This window comes from Camelina sativa, chromosome 18 (assembly GCF_030686135.1).
Source record: "Camelina sativa cultivar CO46 ecotype springtype chromosome 18, ASM3068613v1".
NCBI classification, from domain to species: domain Eukaryota; kingdom Viridiplantae; phylum Streptophyta; class Magnoliopsida; order Brassicales; family Brassicaceae; genus Camelina; species Camelina sativa.
The window spans coordinates 14,999,192-15,022,003 of record NC_141897.1 but is presented as its reverse complement, the minus strand read 5'-3'; the positions used below and the strand labels follow the sequence as shown (position 1 = coordinate 15,022,003).

The following is a 22,812-nucleotide window of genomic DNA, read 5'->3' as shown; positions in this document are numbered from 1 at the left end:
ACAGTTTTTTCACCCCGATCATAGAAATAATGCATCATTGTCATAAATCACATCCATCATTTGGAAGAGAGCGGAACAATATGTCTCATGCATAATAATAAACAAAAAAAAGAAATCAATATAATGTGACATAATGTATTTATCATGTTAAGCATCTACATCAACAAATTGCTGCCATAGTGCCATATACATAAATGTGAATTTATGTATTCGACGATTTTATCGCAGTTGCAACATGTGGTAGGGTAGAACAAAACCAAATATCTTGAAATTTCAGGATATCCAGACGACCAGACCGAAACTATAAGTATTCGGATTCAGATATATGTGGTTTCTTTATATCTGTTGCCTGCCCCAAATATCATAATTCTTCATCTATTTCTATACCATGTCATAGAACGTATCAATATTCTCTTCTAGTAAAGAATTGTGGAAAAAAAAAAAAAAAAATTGGCACGCACTCACTAGCTAAGTTAGCAATAATACGTACAAAGCATAAAGTTCAGTCACGTGTAGATCGGAAGAGTTGACTAATCAAAGAAAAGAACACCTCCCGAGGCTGCATTATTTTGTAAGCCTTCTTTGTTTTTTTCTTCTTTCTTCAATGAAGTATGATTAAAGAAGACAGACCCAATTATTTAAGGACAGTCGTCTCTCCTATAACCTAAAAAGTTCATTATAAAAAGACAAGAGAAAAAAAAAAACACGATTACTGCTGAGATCGGCCATAGCTAAACCTCAACCCATGGATCCTTGTAACAATCCTAAAAAGACAAGGCGCCAGAGTCATATGCCTCAGGTAGGAGATGAAACGAAGGAGGAGAAGAAGCTTCTCCACCGCAACATCGAGCGGCAAAGAAGACAAGAAATGGCGATCCTTTTCGCCTCTCTTCGTAATCAGCTACCTCTGAAATACATCAAGGTTTCATATATCTTACTCATATAAACTCATTGAAGTCTCAACTCTCAATCTTCCTATCAAGTTCATTGATGGGAGATTTTTGTTCTCTAGGGTTTTAGTTTTCTCAGGCTCTTTCTTCGCAGGGAAAGAGAGCGATGTCAGATCATGTAAACGGAGCAGTAACTTTCATCAAGGATACGCAAACACGGATTAAAGAACTCTCCGCAAGAAGAGACGAGCTAAAGAGAGAGACTGGTGAACCTACTACTAGTCAAACTCGATCCGGATCCGGATCTGGGTCAAGTAGATCGGAACCAGCTACTGTCATGGTGCAACCATGCGTGAGTGGATTCGAGGTGGTGGTGACCAGCTCAGCATCAGGTCTCGAGGCTTGGCCACTCTCAAGAGTTCTTGAAGTTCTTCACGAGCAAGGACTTGAAGTCATCAGCTCGTTAACCGCACGGGTCAATGAGAGGCTCATGTACACTATTCAAGTCGAGGTACGTTAGCATATATACAATTATTCTGTAAGCTTATCTCTATTGTGTGAATATTTATGTTTTTGTATGATATATACACAGGTAAATAGCTTTGGTTGCTTCGACTTAGCTTGGTTGCAGCAGAAGCTAATTGATGCATGAGTTAGTACTTTCTACGACCAGGCACTGAACAATCAAACATTCGTCTTAAGAATCTGCTCACTGAATGATGTTTTTTTTGCCCCAATCTCGTTATCTTAGTATCCCATAGGGTGTGTTCTTTTTGGTCCTTCTCTAGTTGGAGTGAATATTTTGTGTAATGATGATCTGTTTGGTTAGATTGAATTAGCAAATTCTAAACTTTCGTTTCATGCTTCTCTATATATATATATGAGTATAGAGAATCTTTTGACTAATATAAATTATTCGAGTACATCAACAAAACAAAAACATATTGATGCATGCGGCTGATTTCTTAATACATTTTCGAATATATATAGTCATCAATCGATGTTGAAACTGCAAAGTATTTGGGAACTTATCATTATAGTAATAACCGGTATATTTTTAGACTTCATTTATATATGCATAATGCATGAACTATTTGACAGATTATTCCGCTAATGTTGAATGGTAGCTTCTCTAATGTTGAATGGCAGGTTCTCTAATGCCGGTTTAATGGAGCAGCTGCCATTCAACATTAGTGAATATCTTGTGAGTTTACTGTCGACTAAATAGTCTAATTAAACTCGTACGACATTGTCAGCTAGCTAGGAACAAAATATTACATGAATAAAGAAACTTTGATTTGATTGACCATACATCATACATAGTATAGTACATAATATGACATGCACATGTACATTACATTCGAATTAATCCAGCATTTCATTCATGGAAAAATTTATTAATGACATAAAATATGGCAAGAATCCACCTTGTTATATAATCAAAGGGCTAGAAGAGAGTGCTTAAATTCATGGAATTAAATTTAGGCATGTACAGTATCACAAATTTAATTTCTTAATTATAACACTTAATTATCATATAATTTTTATTTTTTATTTTTAATTATCTTTTTTTCCTAACCATAAACTTTTGGATCAACAACATATCTTAATCTCCACAAGTCCGGAGGCATTAAACTATTCATTTTGGGGATAGTCCTTTTTCCAAGTAGCATGGCCGGCCCTGCGGTTTTAGGTGCCATACGCAGATTTTTTATAAAAAAAATACCTTTTCATTTTATACAAAATTACAAAAAAAAAATAGTAACATAAAAAATTATATTCATAAAACAGTTTTTAGATCCAGAAACCCGAAATATATTCGTTTTGCTGCTCATTTTACGTTCATTTTGAATTCCATGAAAAATGAAATTTATATTGCCTAATCAGTCATTATGGTTGTACATCTCTTTGGTTATTGAATTTAGGCTTTTAAGTTTGTTTTTTTTCTAATTTTACTTTAAAACTTATTCACAACAAACTAATTAACATTAGTTTAACAAATTTTGGACGTAATCTATATAACTTTACTTGCTTGGTCCAAGGACCGGACCTGCCAAGTGATGAAATGGACTCATCTGTGTGATTTTTTTTTGTCAATATTTAAAAATGGAAAAAGTACTTATACATGCTTTATGTAAACATTTCAGAATCATAATGGTAGTTTTTATTTTTTTAAATTAAAATAATTAAGCTAAATTATTTAAAATTTGAAATTTTAGTCCTCATATTATTAGAATTCTCTGTATGATTTATAAATTATATATATTAATAAAATATTAGAGGGGTCTTAATCTATTGTCTATTATATATTATAAGTTAGCTAATTAGTTGAATTTAAGAACCAATAAACTATTGTCTTATTCGTGGAATTTTTAATACTTTTGCATCATGAAGTACGGAAGAGATATATGTCTAGTTAGGAATTCAACTAACGGTTTCCATTTTTCTAATCATGTCATTTTTATAACCACAATAAAGTATTTGGTTATTTACAAAATGTATGAAGAAGAAAAATGAAAATACATTTATTCATCCACATATTCGTTTGTATATCGATTATATGACACAAATACAATATATCATACTTGTAAGTAGTAACGTATATTTTGTCCCAAAAAAAAATTCTTGGTTTCTTTTACCTCTTCGACCTCTACCAGAAGCACATGAACCAAATAACATGTTATGCGAAAACTACGTACATGTCTCATAAGAGTTGAATAAATGAGGACAAAGTCGCCAAAATATTAGAACTTCAGTCTTATTCATTTGGCAGGTTATTAATAATAATTAGTTATGGCATTTTCTTTATGTAATCGGGTAAAATTTACAACAAATTAATATCACAATAGTTTCCAATCAAAGTATAGTAAAAACTGCCGTCAAGGACGACATATATAATAATTGGGATCCGCTAAATGGATAGGATGAGATGAGTGAAGTGGGGGTGGACATAGTTAAAAGATATGACAGCTCAGGCAATTTCGGAACAAGGTGGATTAGGAGACAAGAAATATCCTCATTTTTAAATAGATGGAAACCAGCTGTTTCATCTGTCCTGAAATATCCCAGACTCATTTGGCTCCTCATGGATCCCACTGTCCTTAAATTATTTCGAGCATGTGCTTGATATCACATTTGATTTTATGTAATTATTCATTAAAAACCTCAAGGCTAAAGGTAACGTTTTATTCTTTGTTTTCTTTTAGGTGTGCAAGCGTGTTCAATTACAAACACTTTTAGTAATCTCACAATATTTTTTTCAAGATAAACAGTAAAACTGCCGTCAGGGACGACGAATTTAATATGGAGACCGGAGAGACAGAGACTTAAACAATTATTGTGACTTGTGATCGGAGAATGGACACATACAATATAGATTCGTTTTTTTGTGATATTTTCTTGAGTAACCTCTTTTGATTTTCATGATCCTATCGAAGATAATTTTTAGTAATTTGAGAAGAAAACAAAATAAATGAAAATGAGAGCTTTCCAGTAAGGGGAAAAGACTTATTAATTTGTTTTGATTTTGGTTGCTCTGAAGAGACTATGTATCTTAAGCGTACGTATCTCAAAAAAATAGTGAAACCTCTTGGACTTTAAACCTGTTGCGCCTATATATTGCTTTCTTTTGATTTTTTTTTTTTAAAAATCACTTAACCACATTTGTTATGAAATTATTATTGAGACTCTATTCTCATCTTACAAGCTTACAACACTACTTATTACATTTTAATATTTATGCCTGTTTTAGTTAATTTTATTTGGGAAAAGTTCATCATCATGAACATATATCGTTGTATATGTCTCCCACAAATTTTACAGAAAATAATCAGATATATATTTTAGTTTCGTGATACTAAACTTCTAACCGATAAACATTATATATATATATATATATATATATATATATCAAAATCCACACATGTATTTTATTCTATTATATTGAAATCTCAACAAACCTTCACTTCCTTTACTGGTAAACAATAAGCTATACATTTATACTATAAACTTTTGATCAAATATATCAGTTTAATAATTTCCAAAATATTGACTTTTAAAAAGCTAGAAAATACTTAGCTGTTTCACATCAATGATAAAAGATTAAATGACTATAAAGCAGACTGAAGCTACAAAATTTTTACTATACTATGATTTCTTTTGGTAAATAGATTCTGAGCACCAATATGCAGCTCAATGAGCTAGGCCTTTAGTATATCATTAGGCCATGTTTATAGGGAGAACACATGGGGTGTTCTTAGGCATTTTAAAAATGAAAATAATTGAATAGTGGACTTAAGATCAGGCTCACTGATCTTATTCTAGAACTGTTCTTGGGCCTGATCTTGTGTGACGTGTCTCTTTCGGATTGGTTGAAAATATATGGAATAAATTTGGACATTAATCTATGTATTAATTAAATAAAATGTTTGTCTTGTTTAATTAATTAAGTAATATGTTTGTTTGTTTTTTTTTAAAATTTTATTTACAATGTTTTTTTTTGTTTCATAAAAATATGGCATTGTATTTTGAATTTTAGTAAAAGTTTTATAAGTTTGCAATTAAAATGTTATTTTATAAATTTTTATAATTGTAATATGTTTAAGAATATTAATAAACATTATATTATTAAATAGTATTAAACATTCTTAAAATTTTTATTAAACATTAATCTATGTATTTATTAAACATTCTTAAATTTCTATAAGAATATTATATTATTAAATATTAAGATCTTAAACATGTTCTCCCAATGACTAACTTTTTAACAAAAGTTCTTAACTACTGATCTTACATTATTTTCACAATATTTTGTACTCTAAAAACACCCTAAACTGATTTCCATATAAACATGCTCTTACATGTATATATACAGTATTGGTACTTTGTAAATTTTCGTTGGTATTTTATATCAATATCAGCAGAATGCTACCAACTTTTTTTTTTTTTTTGATGACAAATGCTATCAACTTCGAACAACACCGTTATTAAACATTTCGACACTATCAACAATTTTTTTTTTTTCTTTTTTTGGTAATTTTGAACTTATTTAATAAATTCAAAAGATAAAATTGAATTATAGGCTTGTACCATGTAAACAATAAGTACTAACTCAGCTTATGAATTTTTTTTTCAATCAATAAAAAACTAAACCAACCTCATTCTGATGGAATAGAAATACATACATAAGATGTGTGAACACAACACAACAATTCACTACAACATAAGTGCGAATAAACTACGTACTTAACATATGTCGTTTGTTTGACAAGTTGAAGAGAAACCTACTCACAACCATTTACTTCATTCTGATTAATCTGCTTTCAAGTGCTGCTAAGTCAACCAAAGTTATATCGTTGACCTGCGGAACAAAAGAAATTTTCAATATAATATATACTCTCAAAACCAAACAAAATAAAGATTTGATCATTCTATTATAATTGGATATTCCGTGCCAATACCTGGTATAGAAATACCTTGAAATTAACACTCTAACCTCTAGACATATAATGGTATTCAAACTTCAGTATACCCTGAGGTGATATTATATAGCTAAATGCATGAGGGCTTTTGATGATACCACATGTGAAAACAATTTCTTGAAGCAAATATATATGAACGTAGCTAGTAGTAATAGTTTCTTCTTTTCAAATGTTTGAAGCTCAAGATAGAAAGAATATATATGGTTTCTATTGATGTCTAGTATCTGATGGATTCAAATTTCGATATATATATATACAGAGTACAGACTAGTGTTTTAACATTTTCACGATTACTAGCTATGACCTCACTTCTATTAACATTTGCATTTAAATAGACATTGTTATATATTAACTGTGTGTATCTTAAAACGAAATGCGCCAATTATTTTTTATAAAATAAAAATACGAAAACCAAAAATATCTAAAGAATCATGGAAAAATATGATTTCCATTTTGTAAAATAAATTTAATGAAAGTTTTTAAACAAAAAAAAAAAAAAAAAAAAAAAAAAGAAATTTGCGTTTGCAACAAATCGATGTCTGTATCAACACAATATAAGTAACTAAGAGTAGGAGGTTAGGATAGGTTTACCTCGGCCTGTATGGTGTAAATCAACCTATCATCAACAATAGAAGAGAAGGAGTTTAGAAGGTAGAGACCATTTTCACTCAGCACTTGAAGAACATTCGAAAACCGCGGTTGGCCACTGCGGCAGCCACTACTAAACACGATTTCCACACCCACCAAACATTGACGAACCACCACATGATTCTTTCTACTCATCATCTCCATCTCCTCTTTAGAATCATCATTACTAGAACCCACAAAGCTTCCTCTTGACAATAACATAAGCTCATCTCTCCTCAAACTCAGCTCCTCGGTCTTCCTCTGTAGATACTTAATGTAGTTCACCGCTTCGTTGACTTGATCTGAAGTCGAACGCTTACCCTAGAGAGAGTATAAAAGATCCCACCAACAAACAATATCAACAAACCAAGAAAGTAATAGATCTAATTAGGAATCTTTTAGAGTTAACTAATAGCACAAAGTCAAAACACTTGCTATGATCCCTTTTTTCATTTTTTTACAAGAAAGACCAAATCAAAAGACAAATATTAAGTAGATCTTGATGAAGATTAGGGTTTTTTTAAGGAGTTGGGGATAGTGAGAGTGAGACCTTGATGAAGTGAAGAGGGAGAAGAGAACGAAGAGAGGCATAAAGGGTAGCCATTTCTTGTCTCCTTTGTCTCTCAGTTTCTCTGTGCATCATCTTCTCCATGTCGTTGTTGTTATCTTTACTACACGTCAGCTTCGTACACCGTCTTCTTCTCTTGTCCCGACAATCGTCCATGTAAAAGCTGTTGTGGTCTTCTTAAAATTATAATATAAGTATATAAATTCCTTTAGAAGATTCTACTCATCTGGTGAGACAGTGAGATCTGATCTTCTGCGGATTTTGTGATCTGGGGTTTGATCTTAGTCTTTAGAAGAACAGCTCAGGGCTTTGTTGTAAAGTTGAGAATTATTGCAGTCTTAGATGCTTGAGCAACATAATTAAATAAATGACTTTTTCTTTGATAACATTATTAAATTGAGAAGAAGATACGTTGGTTAGACGTATCAGATAAAGAGTTTTTTAATATACACATTTGTTATTAGGGTACGCACGCGGTGATGACACTGTCTTCTTCGTATATCACCTCTTCTTCTATAATTAATAATATTATATAATAAGTTCTTTTTATTTGGAGATAATTCTATGCTTATTATATTTTTATTACCATTCATTTTGAGAAAAATCCTTCAGTCTTACTACCAGAAAACAAAGATTAATTTTACCGACCAAATAATCCATTTGGTTCAAATGTTCTTTGAAGTTGTTCAAACATTGTCTCGATCCATTTTAACTAATGGATTTAACCTTTTAACAAAAAGTTATACAGTAGTATATACACAAAACAATGGATAATCAACAATGATATGTCAACAATATTTGTCGGACAAGCATCAATATTTTCTGTATACTAATATCATCGGTGAATGTGTAGTAACTTTTCTCAGTTCACTGATCGGTAGTTTAAAAATCTTCGGCTAATATGATGGTTGGTTTTTTTGCCTATTTGGTACGATTCACAGACACGTTAGCCGAGAACACAAAATCAACGTATAGAGTGTTGAGTTTGTACTTAGTGATCCACGAGAACGATTTTTTGCGGACAAAAAGAAACAAAATTACAACATCAAAAACATTTGAGAAAAAGAAAAAGGTAACTTTGGGTAATAACAAAAGTGTGATAGTGAATTTTTCTTTAAGGGCAATAATTTTCTTTGTGATTTTTTTGTGTGGTTGATAAAATTTCTGGACAGAAACGTTTTTACCAGCACTACTAACTACATCGGTATACGTTTTTTTACCAGCACAACATCGCTATATTTATTTTTAAAAAATTTATAGATGGTATTGGTAATTGTCAGCTAGTTTAAAACTTTAAATCATAACTAAAATCTTAACAAAAATACAATTATACTTATATGGATTGAAATTTGTCCAAAAAAAAAAAAAAAACTTACAGTATATGGATTGAAGTTTTTTTTCCTCATATCCTTTTTAAAATTGTAGATCTTAAAACTAGTGATGTTTACTTGTTAGAATGAAGTTTTGAGGCCTTTCAGTGGCTTTCACCATCATTTCCTTCTTTTTTCTCTCCGAAATCGTTTTGTTGAACTTTGGAGTCATTAGAAATTATATAACCTTTAACAAAGCCCAATTAAACCAGTGTATATTGGTATTCAAGTTATAGGGCACGTCCAAACCAAGTATATGATGTAACTCATTTAACAAGAAATTATAAAGATTTGGCCCAATCACGAGGATTATGGTTTTTTTTATAGATTTGTAAGATTAATCACCGGAATATTATATTCCAAATCTCATATTAATCTCAATATATTGCTGCATATGGCAATTACCATTTATACAAATTGCATAAATATATGAGAGAGATCACTAAACTACATCAATTAATTATAATTAGATTTTTCAAGCTAAAAACAGCGTTTGTGCGAACAAATCAAGTTGCCAAGTTGTTCGAACACTAAACATCACTAAACAAAAACAGTGTTGTACGATAAATACTCTAAACCAACAGACACATCTACCACCAAAGAAACTGCTCTATCGATTCTGCTTCCTTCGTGTCTTGAGCGGGAATCGAGACTGCGGTGATGGTGAGAACTCTGTTGGCAACTCCGGTGGGCTCATGGTTCCTGTAAGCATCTCTAAAACCTCTTTCATGGAAGGTCGTGAAACCGGGGACCTTTGCAGACACTGCAAAGCCACCTTAATGCACAAAATGGCTTGTTCTTGGTCCAAAGACTGCAACTTGATATCTACCAGATCACCAAGTCTACCTCTTCTCGCCAGCTTCCTCGCCCACGACATGAGATTCGCACGCTGCATGATCTCAGACGCAGGTCCAGTTACTTCCAGCGGACGCCGCCCTGACACCAGGACTAACAACAAAACTCCGTAGCTATACACATCACATTTTTCAGACACATCATCTACGTTATTACCACAACACTCAGGAGCAACGTAGCACATAGTCCCTCTCATGCTCGGCGTGCTACTGACTCCACAACTCTTAACTGAATCTTGACTGTTTCTACGCCGTGCTTTCCACTGTTCACCGCTTAGCCCATCTAACCACCAATCTATACTACTTCCTATACTGTTACTACTACTACCTCCTCTTCTCTTCTTCCTATACAACTCTTCATCCCCACGCCGCCTTTGATCCACACTCCCACTCATATCATCACTATAAAACTCAGATTCCAAAGTTTTCTTCTTCTTCTTCCTCTTCATTTTCTTAGCTAGTTCTTTCCGGTACTCATCCTTCCACCACTCTCTCACCATCCGCTTCTTCATCTTCTTCTCCTTCTCCTTCTCTTCATCCAACGAAAGCCACCACTCTAACCTCTTACTACTCTTCTTCTTCTCAACCTTAACAGCTGTTTCAGCCGTCTCAGCAATCCAATCACTACTCGGCCTCTCTTTCTTCACCTCAGAACCAATCCATTGCATCACATATTCCTTCCCTTTCCCTCTTCCACCACTCCCTTCTTGCTTCCAACACCAATCTTTACTCTTCCCAACAACATTACCAACCTCCAAGACACTAACTTTATCCACCATTTCCGGAGAAACAGACACAGCAGTCTCTGGAGACGTCATAGGTAAATGTCCCGTCTCAGGAGATGAAAGAGGAACCTTATAAACACTAACCGGAGACTGATCAGTAAAACCAAAGTTAGACTCATCATAACCAGTAGTATTAGTAATCACACTCTCAACTTCCTCAACTACAGATCCACAATCCTCTACCTCTAACTTAACTTCATCACTCTCAGATCCAACTACAACCTCAACTTGTTCTGATTTCAACCTAGCTAAACCAAAATCAGATATCTTAGCAGAGAAGAAACGATCCAACAACACATTACTAGGTTTCAAATCACCATGAATCACAGAAGGAGTCAAACCATGTAAATGTTCAATCCCTTTAGCTATATCAACCGCAACAAGAAACCTTTGTTTCCATATCATAAGCTCAGGAGATCTACGGTGAAGCAGAGCGTCTTGGAGGTTCCCATTGTCCATAAGCTCGTATACAAGAATCAAACGGCGTCGTCTTCGATCTTGAGAGAAGCCGATTACGGAAACCACATGAGGTGAATCAATCTTACCGGAGAAGAAAAGCTCGTTCTGAAACTCTCTCTCACCTTGAAGTGAACCTGAGTCCATTACTTTAACGGCGACATTACCACCGGAGGAAGGAGACAGAGTACCACGGAATACAGAGCCGAAACCGCCTTGACCTAGACGATTCTCCGGCGAGAAAAAGGCGGTGGCTTTACGGAGAGATGAGTAAGAGAATTCTTGTAACGGAGGTTTCTGCGGCGGTGAAGAGGAGGAGGTCACGGCGGCGGGAGATCGGCGTTTACGTTTGGATTTGCAGAAACAGAGGGAGAGAGTTATGAAGAGAGAGAAACCTACGACTGTAAGTGGTGAGATGATGATGATGCGTGTGGTGGTGGTTCTATGATTGTAAGGTGTGACGGAGGAAGAGAACGGTGAATTCACCGGTGCCGGCGACGGGAGTGTTCGTGACGGCATTAGAATAAATGAAAATAAAAATGTTTTTTTTTTTTTTTTGGAGAAGTGTTGTGATTACAACTTTGAAGATGAGCTGTTACTAAAATAATTTTGGTTTTGTGGTCACACAAGACAGAGTAGTTAATGACTTTTCCATTACATTTAATGATATTTTTATTACATCACGCAAAGACTATAATTAAAGTTTGACAGTTGACACTCTGTAGCACATATATTTTTATTACATAACTATTTTTATCAACATTAATTTAGTGGTTTAAGTTATTGTATGTGGTTATGTTATTGGCGAACGTATAATTGAAGAGAATAAACTACATGGGATATTTTGAATGGACAGGGGTTTTATCAAGAAATACACTAGTATTTTTGTCCTTCTTTTTTTGTTTTTTTCATCTGATTGAACTAGAAAAAATGTTTGTAACAAGGTTAAGAGGTAAAAAGCCAAAAACAAACCAAAATAAACTAAAACGGCTCATCTCTCACTTGATCCCGAAGCTAAGAAGGCCCTCCAAGTGAAAGGTAAGACTGAAGTCTACCGTCTCTTGTAACACTCTTCGCAATCGCTATAGCCACCTTGTTTGCAGAACTCGCCACTGTATAACATCTCCAAGACGAGAACTTTGATAGCATCGTATGCACATTACTCAGCAACAAGCTGAACCGCGGCCATGATGTAGGGTTATTAATCGCCTCAATGATCGGAGCATTATCCATGACAATCTCTACTTTAGACACCTACAAGATTATGAAAGTTTCAGTTGACCATAAGATATATCGCAGAGCCGCTACAACCTGTGACTCAAAAGCAGGTAATGCATCTCTCGCATAGAAGAGAACCTGTCCATGCTCATCTCGCGTTATCCAAGCTCCTCCAAACAAACTGGAACTATTACACCACAACAAACCAATATTGCACTTGACAAAACCCGAGACAAGCTTACACCACTTAACCTCCAAAGAAGACTGTTTTGTACGCCTCAAAGGGTCATTGTACGAAGATATTGACCATTTTCTTTCATAAACATTTTGTTTTTGCAAAGACAACCAACTGTACAACAAAAACTAAATTAAAAATTTGCAACAACAACATTAATTAGCTTATCTAATTATTTACTACTCCCTTTATCAATAATAGATGATTTTTAGGATTTTCACCAAGATTAAAAAAAAAAATGTTGTATTATTATTAATTACTTTTGTTTTATATTCTTTTTAATATTCATTTATTCATACTTTTCTCACACTTGTCATTCAATTGCATGTATATATTTAGTTATTTGTTATAAAAGTAAAAAAAATTAATTATATTTAATTTTAAGAATAAAAATGCCTTAAATACACTAAAAATTTATCCTTTATGATACAAAAAAAATTCTAGAACATCATTTTTTATAATACGGAGGGAGTACCATTCTAACAAATTAACAAAAAAAAAATATTTACCACTCATGTGGAAGAGAGAACTCATAAAGTGATACATTTGTGTCGGCATTTTTTTTTTTGAATAAAGAACACTGTTCTATAAAATAGAACACAAGTTTCACAAATAATTCATTGTTTTCAAAACACTATTTAAAAGAATAGTAGTATGTCAAAAAAAAAGCAAAACAAAAAAGATGGAAAAAAAATAACGGTCATAGTATAATTTTTGTTACTAACATATTTTCAAATTTAGTTTATTTTTATTATTTTAAGTTATTAATTAATGTGATAAAATTATACGGCAGTGTAGTTTATTAGTAAGATTAAACAGTTTTTTTTTTTTTGAATGTAAAATTTTTTCAAACAATACTCAGTACTCCCTTGACTCTCTCTAGTCTCTATCTCTTGAGTTGCCTCGCTTAACCGAAGACTCCACTAGAATCACGAATTTATCAACAAAGCTATTGACTTCCATTTATGCACAACTACTTGCAGGAAACACAACTAATGTCTTGTAGTAGGAAAATTTTCTACATTTGGTTATATATTGATTTAAAAAAATATCAAGAAGAATTGGTAAGTGTGAATTGAGAACTAAAGTAATAAAATCCACAGAAAATAATTTAGTGCAAAAAAAATCAAAATCAAAATGCAATTAATAGTCAAATCTTACAGAGTATATATTAGTTTGTTTTTACAATCTAGAATATATACTTTTAGAGTATCTGCCTGAATGAGAGTTAGTTTGACCATATCATGTTCGGTAGCTAATTAAACCACATAAGTGATTAGTTAGATTTTCTTTTGACATTCTACTACTTTAGTTGTTAATTTCAGAGTTGACGTATTCCAATAAAGCACTTACTAAATTCAGCATCCAAGACCATTTATAATAATAAGAATTAGAGGGTAAATTTTTTTTTCCAAATCTTCACATCATCAATAATTTGGGGGCAAAAGAACTAAACCTGATTAAGTAGCGAGAGAAATGTAGTAGAATTTATGATTTGGTAGTTTAAATTTTATCATCTGTTTTACTCTTGTTTTTTAAGTAAAATTTTAAACAAATTACAAAAAGAAGATTCTTGATTCTCACTTCTTCTTTAGTGGTCCAAATCTTGGAAACTAAAACAAGACGTAGGGAGAAGCTAAAAGGCCCACAAACACAATTATGATTTAAAGAAAAGTGAAACACAAACACTGAGACGATAATGACCCAAAAAAGAAAAGAACAAAAAGATTATGGGAATTATTCATTGGAGCATTCTCCATCTCTTTACGCTTTTTAACTTCAAAGACATTTCGTGATTCTTGAACTTGCATTTCAATTAGCACCCCAAACGCGTTACTCGTTTAAGTCTGTTCGAACTGTGTTCATCGAACTGTGAGAGTTACTTTTTGTTTTTGTTTTTGAATTGTTCTCTCTTTCTTCTGTATATACATATTCTTTATAATTGCACAAATATATATATATATATATATACATATTCTTTATAAAAGTTGAAATACAATTTGGTCCAAAAGCCCCTATATATAGTGTGGTTGGTCCAAGTATAAATCGCCAGGTAAATTCTGGTTTGGTTGGTCAAAATCTGCTTGATTCAACCGGATTAATTAGTGTAAAGATACTAGTTTACACTATTACAATCTTAGATTGCACATAAGGAATCCGGAATTCCAATGTGACATCATTTCTAATGATCAATTGAATGCGTTATGTTAGTTCATACATTTTATGAAGTTAAACCAACGTATATAATAGTTACTTCAGTACTTCTGAAAGACCAAACAACTTGGCAATCGCAACTAAAAGGAGACCAAACAAAACATTCTCGCCAATGTCTGTGACTGGCGTCAAATGAACAAAAACGACCAAACCAAAGTACTAATTGTGTGTGGTGGGTGTGGGGTGTGCACACCAAGTACTACGTATTTTTTTTACCTATTTAATACACACATACATACCACTTAATTACGTAAACCTCGAGTAACCTCAAAATTGTGGTCGCACAAACACAGCAACACACATTAGCCCATTTTATTGCTCAAGCCACTAAATTACCTTGTAGCCCATGTCCAAAATACCAAATAACTTTATATCCCATTCCCAAACCACTCTCTTTTCTTTTCACATGCACCGTTGCTAATATATTGGCAAGTTACCCCAATCCATAACAAAAACAAGAGACAAGCGCTAAACCCTAAAACTAATCAAGGCTCATCGCTATATCCACATCTTATTCCTCGGCGATATAAGGCTATAAACCATTAAATCCCACAACCACCCAAACACTTCTGTCAAGAACTTTTCTTGAGATCAATGACAATCACACTTATATTGTCACTGCTTTGTCGACCCAAAGCCAACCGTGTAAGTAACGTTGCAGCCAACACACTCCTTGAAGGATTCTGTTCTCCACCAATATCGTCTTCTTCAGCCGTTCTGTTCAAATCTAGGCCCGAGCAAGCAGCTTCTTCACGGAGACAAAACCTAGCTATGTCACATGCTAGCTGACTCGAGAGCACATCCCAAAGCCCGTCGCTCGCTAATATTAAGCATTCATCTCCAGATTCCCTTCTCATGAATGTCACTTCCGGTTCCCATGCTACCATTGGTTTAAGATACCTATCCCCTGATTGTACGTTACACAACACAATATTTATAGTTAACACTTGAGTCAACCTCCTGTTTCGTCTAATATAAACCCAAAAAAATTTCATTTGGTAAAATGATCAACAATGAAAAAAGAAGAAGAAACGAAGAAGATATAATAAACTTCACTTTTTTTGATAATGAGAAGTTTGTTTCAATGGCCACACATTTCTTATTTTAGTAGAAGGGTTTCAATTATTTCTGTGTTATAGATTGCTACAAATATAAATTTGTCCAAGTAACTTTGTTTTAAAATATAACCTTACATAGAAGATATAAAATTAATAGTTAACATTTGACCCCCAAAGATAAAGTAATTAACAGTAAAATTTACATATATTGCAGAAAACAAAATCTTGAACATCAACTAATATGAAATGAAAATTTATCAACAGCGAAGTCGAACCAAACCAAACCAAACCAAATCCAAAATACCTTTGGTTTTATATTATCCACTATTTTTTGAAGCCTTACACTATGTTCTATGTTCTATGTTATATAGCAAGACTCTCGAGCCATTCTACTACCAAAAATCAAAGAATTGAGTAATATATACCTATGGCCCTTGACGTGGCTAGAATTCCTTCAACTCTAGCTCCATCGACTACTAAAACTCGACCACCAGCTGCTTCGATCCTTGCTCGCTCGTCTGGTCTATCCGGCTGCATAAAACTCAACAACTTAAACACAGAGACTCCTATATTCTCCAAACAGAGTAGTACTACAAAACAAGAAAACCACCTTGTGATCGTTACTCAGAGGAATAGCCATTCCATTTCGACACAACACCGCACGCGAGTCACCAGTGTTGGCTACAATGACATGATCTTGCGTCAGAACCGCGGTAACCGCGGTAGAACCCGAAATCGCAGCCTCCCTAGGATCGCAGTTACACAACGGCACACTAGTCCCACACACGCATGTGCTCGTTGCCATCTCATCCATCCTCTTGAAACTCCTCTTCATCACTCCCCGCCATACCTTCTCCACGACGTCGTTCTCGCTTCCTTCTTCTCCTTCCTCCTTTTGCTCTAGCTCCTCTTTAACTAACGTGTGCATCGTCGTGCCGCACAATGTTGACACCTGCCCATACACATCAGCCTCTTCATATCAAATAACCAAAACACCCCTAGTACATATAATACTATTTTCCTTTTCGCTTACCTGAGAACCGCCATGCCCATCGTAGACAGCGAAGAAATGAACCGGTCTATTCCGGTTAATTTCCGGTTTACATAAATTCGGTTTAACAGTAACCGAATCTTCCATCTTACGAGATCTTCCCATAACCGAAACTATACCGTACAACGGCTCATCCTCTGTTTCTTCTCCCTTCCACGTCACCGGCGTTTCCGATTTATGGTGGGAAGAAGGAGCCGGAGACGTGAAAAAACCTCCGATATCCGCCGGAAGACCACCGATCTCCGTCGTCCTCCGAGCTTGTTTCTTTAATGGAACGTCAAAACTTGAGTAAACATCCATGTCCGTCCGATCACGATTCCTACTCGTTGAAGAAGAAGAGCTAGGATCACCGAAAACAGCCGCTTGCCTCCGCATCTCAATTCTCCGACGACGGCGTTCACGGCATTTAGTCGGCGAAACGTCGTCTCCACGTCCGGTTGAAATTGTTCTGTAGATTTCAGTCATCTTTTCAACATTCGACTCAGTGGATCAAAGTGAGGACCGCTTTATATACATAGGGACGAGAGAGAAAGAGAGAACTCCACTTCGAACATAAGAAGCTTACGAGGAAGACAGAACACGCGTCGGGGTCTCGACGTATTCGCGTGTTAGGCTCAGGTGTTAAGTTGTTGTCCACGTGGAAACCGCCTTCGTTTTAATGTTAAAACGCATCCGGTTTTGAGTTTTTTTTTTTTCATTGGTTTTGAAGATGATGTGATGCTCGATCTTTAGACTCTTTAATTAGCTTCTTCTTTTCACCTTCTCCTTCCTTTACTTGAACCTATGAGCCAGAACTAATGTTTCAAAAGTCTCAATCTATGTGAACTACAAGATCATATTGGTTAAATTAATCAAAAATAATAATGAAAAACTCATATACCAAACAATGAAAATGCATGTAACAATATTAAGAAAAGATTCATTTTTTGAAAAACCATCTTTTTGAAAGCAATTTTAAATTTAACAAAACAACACGTTCCAAATTAGTGAACATATTCTTCTTATGGTAGTGAACAACTTTATTTCACTCAAAGGTAATTTAAGGCTTTGCTAATTTAAACTAGATTAGTTCACTACTATAACACTAATTTTTTTTTCTTTTAATCACCTAACTAAACCAAAATTCAGAGTGCAATTAGATAGAGAACATATATTAAAACTATCATAGATGTAATATATTATAGGGTATATTAGCATTATAATACATTTTGGAAACTTAATTAGTGTTTTAGTACAAATACTATTTATAATTGGCAAAATAGGTGAGAGAGTGTTTGTGTGTGAGTGTGTATGTAAAATAGGAGAGTTATGTAGGACCCATTTGTGGGATTGAAAAATTGTGATAATTATTTAAATAGTTATTAATATAATATTTTTAGGAATTTTTCAAATACAAAAAAAATCTACATTTTTTTCTTCACAATTTGATATGTGTTTTGTTTAATAATTTTAAATATATTATATATATCTTTTGTACCCGTACACTTTATTAAGTGTACAGATGTTTATACACATTATTAAGTGTTTGTACACATTATTAAGTGTACGGATGTATGTACACCTTATTAAATGTACAGATATTTGCACACCTTATTAAGTGTACAAAAGTCTCTACATATTATTAAATGTATAGATGTAATGTGTACACTTAGTAATGTATAGAAACATCGGTACATTTAATAAGATGTACATATATCTGTATATTTAATAAGATGTACAAACATCCGTACACTTAATAATGTATATGGATACAAAATTTGTAAAAGAGTTTTTTAACATTATCAAATAAAATCTTCAAACAACATACATATCAAATTATAAAGAAAAATATCGATTTTTATATATCTTAATTATTTTTTTGAAAAGTCATATTACCAAAATATTTGAATAAATAGATATGATGGGTATAATGACAAAATTAAAAAAAATATATTTTTCCTTATTTCTCTCTCTCTCACACACACACTCATTTCTCTTTCTTTCTCACAATTTTATCTCTCAAACATTTTATTTCACAAGTGAGACCTTGACTATTTTTCCAATTATAAATAGTACATGTTTGGAAAATGTTCTAAAATGTGAATAATCTCTATAATATATCATTGTTACTTTTTTCTTTCTGTTTGAGAAATTTGATGTCAAAACAATGACTATGCATGTAACAAATTACAAAGAGTTAATTTTTGAACACCATATTTTTGAAAATAATTCTACTGTATATTTAAATATGGAGTAACATTTTCTGAGCGTTCCAAATCTCAAGGGATACTTTCTGTAAATAAACCCTGAAAAGTATAACTTTAAACCAAATCATGGGATAAACCATAAAGTTGGAGATATCGTCGGAGAGAAAGGTTGGCGAATCCTCAATCGTCACTAGTCACTCTCTTTTCGGTGCAACACATGTCACATAGTGATCAACTACAACTTCTCGATTCCTCAGGTTGAGCGACTTGTCCCAATTAAACACGTAGCATAGTATGCCAGTTTACTCTATCAGGGCCATATGCCTTTATTCTTTATTTGGTTTCCTACAGAGGAAGAAAAACGGCGAGATAGATATATTTTATGCCAACAGATTTGATTTGTTTTTAAACAAGTATTATATACAGTATAAAACCATGTAATAATTATTCAAATACTCAATAGTTAAGAAATCTATAATCAAGGTCTACAACTGTCTTTGAAGTCAGATTTTTTTTGGAAAATAATTTTCCCTCTTTTTTATTATAAGTGTTGTGAAAATACTTTTGTATAAATCCAAATTTCCTGCAAAAGAAAAGAAAAATGTGTTGAAACATGGAAACACCAATGAATTGTTTTCTGAAGATTCTCTGGCACTCAAAACAGTATATTTACTCACAAAATTTATTCGAAAACAACAAAGAAAATAAAATAAAATAAAATAAATTAGATATTAGTTTAAAAATTCTTATTGAAAATTAAAAATGATATTATAAAACGAATATATATACTCCCTACTAAACATTATATTATATTATTATGAGCACAGAAACATTGTCAACAAATTATATCTCGTCTATACAAATTCTGTGTTTTTCTTGGTAAATCAGTTTTTCATGTTTACTCATTTCAGATAGACAGATACCGTCAACAATTTCAAAAATCACAAAAAGGAGAATCATTAAAACTGAGGTGGAGAAATGAGAAACTTATCTTAAAAAAAAAAACACATGTAATCCACGTGGTCGTATGGGAGTTTTCTAAGCTGCTGCAAAGCCACCGTCCAGGCCCTAAATGGAACTCAAGGGGCAAGCCTTATTTCCAATGACTTGCCGCTTTTGCATCACACATCTCATTGTTTCTGTTTTGGATTTTCCATAAATAGAAGCTACTCGAAGTTCCCTTTACTTTGTTCTCATCTTCACTATATCGACTTACTACAATATTTATCATATTTTTTTATGGGAATTTGTTTTTAGGACAAAGTACATAGATTTGAGATGTGAGACCAGTCTATTTAAAAAAAAAAAAAGACCTGTGTCAAAGCATATCGATCTATCGAAACCTTATCGTTTCAAACCATTTTAGGTACCAAATTTGAAGTTTGACCCAAAGTTTAAAACTTATTTGGCCGCTCTTAAACTAGAGGTAAACTACCTAAGAGTCCGTATCTTGAAAGGACAACTTCAAATGGATCGGAACCTGTACGACACACACTATAAAGAATAACTAAATCTTCTTTAATTACGAAAGCATCAGTTTCATTCTAAAGTTGTGTGCTAAGTGCTAACACACAAGTCTAGATATTTTAAGTACGTACAGTTTCATTCTTCATGACGATATTTCCATATTACTTAATAGTTATATTGATTATGATTTGCCACTAGTGAATTTTATGGACTGACGCTGATTTCTACCAACACCAACCTGGTCTTGCTAGTAACCTTTGGTGTGGTTGGAGGTTGTTAGAATATAAAAATTTAGGTGAGGAAATTAATTGGAAATCTCACATATTGTCGCAAACAACATATGTTTTTAGCCTAAATATAATTTTAATGCTGCCAAAAAAAGAACAGAAATCATTCTAAATATTACTAACATTCAAAAACAAAAAAATAGTATGTATTAACATATATATATAAAGCTACACAAATATTAATATTTTATTGTACATTATTGATTTGAACATTACATACACCCATATTTAATCATTAACAAGAAGCACAGTACGTACACAATAAAATTAAAGAAAGGAAGCAATACAATATTGCGTCGGAGGCTCGGAGCCGAAGCGATTTAAAGCGGTCTCGGCGATTTTTCAAAGCTATATAACAAAACTTTATTGTTAAAGAATGTTTATTGGTTTTACAACGTCTTACTACTCTACCTTGTATGGGACTGATTTTACAAACTCACACGTTCGTTGACATTTATCTGGTTTTACAAACTCACACTTCGTTGTCATTTATTTAGTTTGTTTTGTGTGTGTGTTTTCATGCTCGTTCCTTATGTTGTATTTGAGTTTGTTTCGTTTGCGTGTGTTTCGAAAGTAGTGCGTATCGTGTGTGATGTTTTTGTTTCACTCGTTTCACGTGTTGTGATTTGTTGATGATTTTTTTTTAATTTTAATTTGTTAAAAGCGCGCGTGGTCTGAGTTTTTGTCCTCCAAGTTGATTTTAATTGTGATCGAGTGAGGACAATGTTGGGATAAGCTTGAAGCCCAAGCAAATCTAAATTAGAAGTTATCCAATTCTAGAGAAAAGGAAATTTGTCTTTCCTAATGAGTTTAGGAATTGTGTTGAGAGTTTTTCCTATATAAGGAGTTGTTGAGTTGTGACAATCCTTAAAGATTTGTAAGAAAGATATCTTTAGGTTTTTGAGTTATTTTTACCTAAATCAATAAGAGAGAAGAACTTATTGAAGTTGAGACTTTGCAATTCTTTAAATCTAAAACTAGATTTGGTATCAGAGTGTTGCGATTTCCTTGGGAGCAATGGAGGAAGGAGCACTGGTCCCAGCAAAACCAAAAGAAGGAGGAGGATCTACATCAATTCTTTGCCCGATGCTAAAAACCACCAACTATACTGTGTGGGCATTGAGAATGAAAGCAGCGTTACGATGTCATGAGGTGTGGGAAGCTATTGAGTATGCAATAGAGGAAGTAGACCGCAAGAAGAACAACACGGCTATAGCCTTGTTATTTTAGTCAATACCAGAGGCGCTTGTTCTACAAATAGGAGACTTGGACTCGGCAAAAAAGGTATGGGATGCCATAAAATCAAGACATGTGGGAGCTGAAAGAGTTAAAGAGGCTCGGTTGCAGACACTTATGGCAGATTTTGAGAAACTGAAGATGAAAGATACAAAGAAAATAGATGAGTTTGCAGGGAAGATGGCAGAGATTGCATCAAAGTCAGCTTCTCTCGGAATAGATATTGAGGAACCTAAGATGGTTAAGAAGTTCCTTAACTGTCTTCCTCCAAAGTTTATCCATATAGTAGCTTCACTAGAACAGGTATTAAACCTTAATACTACTACTTTTGAAGATATTCTAGGAAGGCTTAAGACGTACGAAGAGAGGATCGTTGTTGCAGAGAATGTACAAGATGATCAATCCAAACTCATGTATGCGAATTCGGAAACTCAAAACATACGTGAATACACAAACAGGGGCCGTGGTGGTCGCTTTAACAGAGGAAGAGGAAGAGGACGACATAACACGGTAAGAGACGCTTCACGTGTTACGTGTTTCCGATGTGACAAGTTAGGCCACTTCGCCTTTGACTGCCCTGATCGTCTCTTAAAGCTACAAGAGGCTCACGAATCAGCAACTAATGAAACTCAGGATGTCGATGAGCTCATGATGCATGAGATTGTTTTTCTTAATGAAAAATGTTGCATACCAAGCAAGTTTGAGACAAACACGAGAGAGGAGAATGTATGGTACCTTGACAATGGTGCCAGTAATCACATGACATGTGACATAAGGTACTTTGAGAAGATTGATGAGTCTGTCACAGGGAAAGTGAGATTTGGAGATGA

General features: G+C 33.6%; 3 protein-coding genes and 1 pseudogene across 4 annotated transcripts; 1 reads left to right on the top strand and 3 right to left on the bottom strand.

Moving 5' to 3' along the window:
- Positions 1–645: 645 nt before the first annotated feature.
- LOC104761181 (transcription factor bHLH120-like) lies at positions 646–1,749 on the top strand (annotated as a pseudogene). Its single transcript, XR_015589349.1, has 3 exons — positions 646–922; positions 1,045–1,401; positions 1,483–1,749. The product of XR_015589349.1 is annotated as a transcription factor bHLH120-like (transcript).
- A 4,256-nt stretch (positions 1,750–6,005) lies between these two features.
- On the bottom strand, positions 6,006–7,900 carry LOC104761180 (transcription factor bHLH36-like). Its single transcript, XM_010484219.2, has 3 exons — positions 7,548–7,900; positions 6,962–7,318; positions 6,006–6,249 (listed from the first exon to the last, which is right to left on the bottom strand). The coding sequence occupies exons 1-3, from the start codon at positions 7,719–7,721 to the stop codon at positions 6,187–6,189; spliced, it is 594 nt and encodes a 197-aa protein (XP_010482521.1). The 5' UTR covers positions 7,722–7,900; the 3' UTR covers positions 6,006–6,186.
- A 1,483-nt stretch (positions 7,901–9,383) lies between these two features.
- Positions 9,384–11,665, bottom strand: LOC104761179 (receptor-like serine/threonine-protein kinase At4g25390). Its single transcript, XM_010484218.3, has one exon. It carries the CDS (start codon positions 11,547–11,549, stop codon positions 9,546–9,548), a length of 2,004 nt encoding a protein of 667 aa, XP_010482520.1. The 5' UTR covers positions 11,550–11,665; the 3' UTR covers positions 9,384–9,545.
- Positions 11,666–14,959: 3,294 nt separating this feature from the next.
- On the bottom strand, positions 14,960–17,380 carry LOC104761178 (putative protein phosphatase 2C 75). The gene is made up of 4 exons (XM_010484217.3): positions 16,789–17,380; positions 16,366–16,707; positions 16,181–16,286; positions 14,960–15,604 (listed from the first exon to the last, which is right to left on the bottom strand). Exons 1-4 carry the CDS (start codon positions 17,269–17,271, stop codon positions 15,270–15,272), a joined length of 1,266 nt encoding a protein of 421 aa, XP_010482519.2. The 5' UTR covers positions 17,272–17,380; the 3' UTR covers positions 14,960–15,269.
- Between the last annotated feature and the right edge of the window lie 5,432 nt (positions 17,381–22,812).